The following is a 5600-nucleotide window of genomic DNA, read 5'->3' on the forward strand; positions in this document are numbered from 1 at the left end:
GGGTTAAGACCCCGCGCCTATTGAAGGTCTTGCCTGGCCTAATCAGGGTGCCTTCTCCAAGCACTTTTCTCACTGCTGTAAAGAAAAACAAGCTGATATCAGCAACAACCATGTACAGCCGGGAGCTGCCTGGAGGTAGCAGAGGGGGAATAAAAAAGGGGCTGTAGGATTTGAGGCTGGATCCAAAGCCCACCAAAAGAAAGGAAAGCTTTTCCACTGACTTCAGGAGGTTTCCAACCCAGGCCAATGGTTTCTACAGTTTTCATACATAGATTCGCCTTCCCTTGACAAGTTGGCTCTGCACAAAGCCCTAGGACCATTGAGAGAGAGGCCCAGCACCTCCATGAGCAGAGTCCCTCCCAAGTCCTTGCTCCTACAGTGTCTTCCACATCATGGAGCCCTTACATTGACTCAGACATTGACAGCTTTTAGGCTGAGCTTTTGCCTGCAGGATCATCCTGCATAAAAACAGCCATCCCTCAGTTGATCTGATGCCTTGGAGCAGCCTTTGAAGGTCTCCTGCAGGGTCAGGGGACCCACACAGTGTACCCACGTGCCATCCTGTCCTCTCTGTGCAGTTCTCTGCTAGGCTTGGGGATGCTAAAGAGAGCAGAGGGCCGCACGTGGTGGTGGCAGCGGTGGCTGCAGCTGTAAAGCCGAAGGGCCAAATTGAGATCAAGTGCACTTCCAAGAGGAGAGCTGTACTTCTGCCAGCTGTCTCTGTCCTGGAGCCTGAAGCCTCATGAGGAACAGTGCAAGTCTCTGGATATGTCCTACACCATGTCCCAAGTGCTAGCACATCTGCTCCCGCTTGTACACGCCAAGTCTGGAAATATGGTGATGAAACCATTCCAGGGGTGCCAATACGGTGGCCTCATTAGGTGTGCTGGAGACAGAACAGCTTCTGGGAGCACCCCCAGAGCACCTTCACTGCTGCATTTGGGGGTTTAATGATGCGTGCAGGATGTGTGATCAGGAATGCTCCCTTCTGAAAGCACTTGGGACGCTGTGGAAATGTACCCTGTGAGGCCCCAGGTGCCCATCTGGTATAAAGCGAGTCCAACTCATGACAGGTTTGAGGAGGATGACTGAATAGGAGGCTATTCCCTTTGCTGGAGCCTGCAGCAGCAAGAGAATAACCTGCTCCCCTGTTCCTCCCTTCCTTTGACACACACAGGCCAGTTCTTTCCTCTCGAGCCTCTCCTCCAGGGGGTATTCAAGCAGACATGGGAAAAAGTGAACACCGAGGGCCTGCAGTGAATAGCATTATCGAGGCAGTAGAGGGCACACAGCAATGCCAGCCACACTTACGGCTCCATAATTCTTCCGGCAGTTGTGTCCTCGCCAGTACCTCTGAATCATCAGGGCCGAGTTTCTCACTTTCAGGAAATTGGACCTGGAAAGGCATTTCAGTCACTTGTCTGTGCTGTCCTGCTCCCTGCAATTACCCCTCTGGCGAGCGAGGAGAGCTGGCCTCATTCTTTAGATAGTTCAGGCTGGGCAACCTTCACTCCCTTCAGCTCTGCTGTCTCCCTGCCAATGCCTGCCCCCCCACCTTCCTTTCCCTTGCCAGATGAAGGATGGGGCTACAGGACCATTACTGCGTTCCTCTACCTCCTCTTTGTGCTTCAGCCAAACCGAGTGATGGCAAGAGGGAGAGCCATTCAATTACGGTGCAATGGGAGGTGAGTGAGCCTCAGGACCCCTTACCTGCTGTGCGACTCCTTGGACCCATGTCCTTTACACCACCTCTTCTGCCTTTCCCCCTTGCCAGGCTAGCTTCATCTGCACCAAGTTGCCTACCCTCCAGGCATCTGGGGGCCTGTTTGGCAGGGACCCCTGGGCCCGGGCACAGCTGGCCCGTGCGTTAATCCACCTATGCCCCGCGCCCTGCACCCATTTGGGATCGCTCTTATTTCTAGTCTTGCACTGCAGTCTCTCCAGGATAAAGGACCAGATGTTCAGGGGGTGTTCGCTGGTCTTGCTCCCTTAACTCTCACAAACCTACCCCTTGCACTGCAGTCTCTCCAGGATAAAGGACCAGATGTTCAGGGGGTGTTTGCTGGTCTTGCTCCCTTAACTCTCACAAACCTTCCCCTTGCACTGCAGTCTCTCCAGGATAAAGGACCAGATGTTCAGGGGGTGTTTGCTGGTCTTGCTCACTAACTCTCAAAAAGCTACCCCTTGCACTGCAGTCTCTCCAGGATCAAGGACCAGATGTTCAGGGGGTGTTCGCTGTTCTTGCTCCCTTAACTCTCACAAACCTACCCCTTGCACTGCAGTCTCTCCAGGATAAAGGACCAGATGTTCAGGGGGTGTTTGCTGGTCTTGCTCCCTAACTCTCACAAACCTACCCCTTGCACTGCAGTCTCTCCAGGATAAAGGACCAGATGTTCAGGGGGTGTTCACTGATCTTGCTCCCTTAACTCTCACAAACCTACCCCTTGCACTGCAGTCTCTCCAGGATAAAGGACCAGATGTTCAGGGGGTGTTTGCTGGTCTTGCTCCCTAACTCTCACAAACCTACCCCTTGCACTGCAGTCTCTCCAGGATAAAGGACCAGATGTTCAGGGGGTGTTCGCTGGTCTTGCTCCCTTAACTCTCACAAACCTATCCCCAGCTGATGATCTGGCTGTCTCCATTTTCCATGAAGTGCTTTGCATGCTGGACAGGGTGGATTTGCCTAACATCATGCAGCAAATCATGTCACAGTCAGGGTTAGGCTAGACCTCCATGGTACAAATAATCTGACATCCTCTTAGCAACCTTGTCAGCCTAGCCTGAGAATCAGCAATCCTGAGGCAAAATCTGACCTGCATTACCGTGTCCTCGCAGTCACCGCATTTCCTTGTGCGCCAATCCCTGTTCTAACCTACGTGCATCACCTTTCACAGATAAGGAGAGAGCAATGGACCAGATGCACTGCTATGGGGCAGAGTAAGCTAGTGGCAGCTGAGGACGAGACAATACTGTTTAATCAGGGGGCAGTAGGCTGCAGGGCACCATGCTCGGGAGTCACACCAACCCATCCTCCAGTATTCAGTGAGCTTTCCCCCTGCGTCCCATACCTGTCTTTAAATCCACGCACCACCTTCTGGATGAGGATGACCTTGTCTGTGATGGCTTTGTCCCTTTCAATCTCCAGCAGCATGTCATGGTGATCCTGAAGAATGAAACGGCACAACAGCTACACCTTAACAGTTGTGGGCGAGGAGCTGGTTGGAAGCTCCTCTTCTGAAAGGTCCTTCACACCCAGCCACACCTCTGAGGATGTCCCACTTCACCATTCACCACCTACAGGGCCGTGTGGTCCAGCCACCCTCTTCTGATCAAGGAGAACGGGACTAGGACCTTTTCACTTCATCAGTGCCCCATCCGAAAAGGCCAGGAGGTGTCATCCCTGCATACCTGTGTATGGCCCACAGACAGGACGCTAGTAATGGCTAAATGAGTCTTTCTGTGGTTCAGTTAGCAGAGCTTGCTACCAGGCACCTGATGTGCTGGTGTTTCACTTCACACTAGTTAACAGGACAGTGCAAGGTTCAGGACCCAGGAGAACCTCATGACCAGGGATCTCTAGTTTAAAAAAAAATCCCCAACTTTTCGTTTAAAAAAAAAGTAACCCCAAATCCACGTTTTCCCATGATTAAAATGAAACACCACTAATAGGTAGCTATAGATAGTGGTGTTGCATTTTAATCATGGGAAAATGTGGATTTGGGGTTACATACCCAGGTTGCAGATATATTGGTCTAGAGGAAAAAGCAATCAGGACTCATGGTAGAGGTGATATCTTTTATTAAACGAACTAGATTTTTGCAAAAAAAAAAAATTAATTGCAATTAAAGCTTGCAATTCGACATTGTTTTTTGCAAAAATCTAGTTGGTCTAATTTTTAGACCAACTAGATTTTTGCAAAGGAAAAAAAAATTCTTTAATTGCAAGCTTTAATTGCAATTGAAAAAAAATTTTTGCAAAACTTTTTTGCAAAAGTCTAGTTGGTCTAATAAACGATATCACCTCTGCCACGAGTCCTGATTTCGGGTTACTTTTTCTTAACTGAAAATTGGGGATTGTTTTAAATCAGAGAAAACCAGGATCCCTGCTCATGACAAAGCTGGGAATAAGCTCTGGGCCTCCTGATTCTCAGTCCATTGCTCAGATGAAGTGTAAAGGCTGCACTGTCTGAGGACAATAAGGAGGGCTCGGGGTAAAACCTCGCCTCTTCACTCTGAACTTCCTTGTTTGACAGTCAAGTCTCGCAGTTGTAGCCGGCTTTGGTTCCTTTCCTGGCCGCTGGCTATGATGGCTACTTACATACACCCGCACACGTTTCCTGTTTCATCTGACCTTGTTCTGCCCTTCACAACCTCTTCATTTCCCTGCTTCCTGCTCTGACAGCTGCGGGGGCCTGATAACGCTCTCTGGAAAGGAAAACTAATGGGATATCATAACTGGTTTCTAAGAAATAGATTGGAGGGGGGTGGGGAGAGTGGCATTTAAAAATCAGCCAGCAAGATTACATCTGAGAAACACTACAGTAAACCCATCCAGCTCTGAGCCCGTTCCTTGCTGCCTCTGCCTGGTTTTCCTGGAGGGATTTAGAGATTCATCTTGAGATTATGGGAACAGGAGAAAGACAGCTCTTTGTTACTGTGCTCTTGTCCCCATAGGCAACATCCTGGCAACATAAGGCAGCACTGCGCTGCCTTGGTTGATCTACAGAGAGCTGTGATAGTGGCCCCCAACCTGCTGATTGCCCCCTCAAAGGCCATGTGCTGAAGAGATGTATTGTAGGTAAGATCTCTCGGTCATGCCCAGTGGATCTCTGACCAGGCTGATCCTTTTCTCTCCCCTGTGCAAGCTTTCACAGAGGGTCACCATAGCCTTGAAGCCCGGGATAGCAATCTGCCCCACGGGAACCTGACAAGAGCCTTTGGAAGAGCCCTGGGACACGTTGGTAGATGTTGGGTATCTGTGCTACTCCATTGATCTCTAATTGCCTAGGAGAGACTGGACCCTTCAGGCCAATGAGCCTTGATTGCAGTTTACGCTGCTCTTTTGGAGCTGTCCCATGGCTTGAGCATGGGGGTGGTGGAGTGAAAGGAAAACTTGACTCCCTCAACATCTCCATGGACATCAATGAGCTACAGAGCATCTCTCATCCAACCCCAGATCTTCAGGAACCACTCCAGAGTGGCCTTGAAACCTCTCCTTAGGGAGTTTATTGCTATGTAACGGCAATGGAGTCGCTAGCTTCACCTCCGGAGGGAGAAGTGGCTGAGCAGCCACAAAGCTGGCCTGCAGCTCCTGCAGCAGAGAGGCCTGCCCTACCCCAGATGTGACCAGTGCCCTATGTGTAGGTGTTCACAGGATTTCCCTCTAATCCTAATCCCCAGCCCACACCAAATTTGTAACCAAACACCAGCTTCTTGAGCCAGTCTTTATCAAGCCAGGCCAGACTTGAGCTATGGATGGGGCTTACCCCTAGTAATGGAGCCCACTAGAGGAGGATTGTTTGATTCCTTCAAAGCTAAAGACCCTGGGAGGACCGTACCTTCAGGAATATTTTTGTCTTCCCAATCTGCCAGTCATCATCT

At 50.3% G+C, this 5600-nt stretch overlaps 1 protein-coding gene across 1 annotated transcript in view; it reads right to left on the reverse strand.

Annotated features, from left to right (window-relative positions):
- MYO7A (myosin VIIA) overlaps positions 1–5600 on the reverse strand; it is a 108257-nt gene that overhangs the window by 48369 nt on the left and 54288 nt on the right. The window contains exons 17-19 of the mRNA XM_006021952.2: positions 5558–5600; positions 3069–3163; positions 1289–1396 (exon numbers count right to left, since the gene is read on the reverse strand). The exon at positions 5558–5600 is cut by the window's right edge and continues 53 nt beyond it. Coding sequence (XP_006022014.1) covers positions 1289–1396; positions 3069–3163; positions 5558–5600 — 246 coding nt within the window. The remainder of the gene's footprint in view (positions 1–1288; positions 1397–3068; positions 3164–5557) is intronic.

This window comes from Alligator sinensis, unplaced genomic scaffold (genome assembly GCF_000455745.1).
Source record: "Alligator sinensis unplaced genomic scaffold, ASM45574v1 scaffold1008_1, whole genome shotgun sequence".
Classification (NCBI taxonomy): Eukaryota; Metazoa; Chordata; order Crocodylia; family Alligatoridae; genus Alligator; species Alligator sinensis.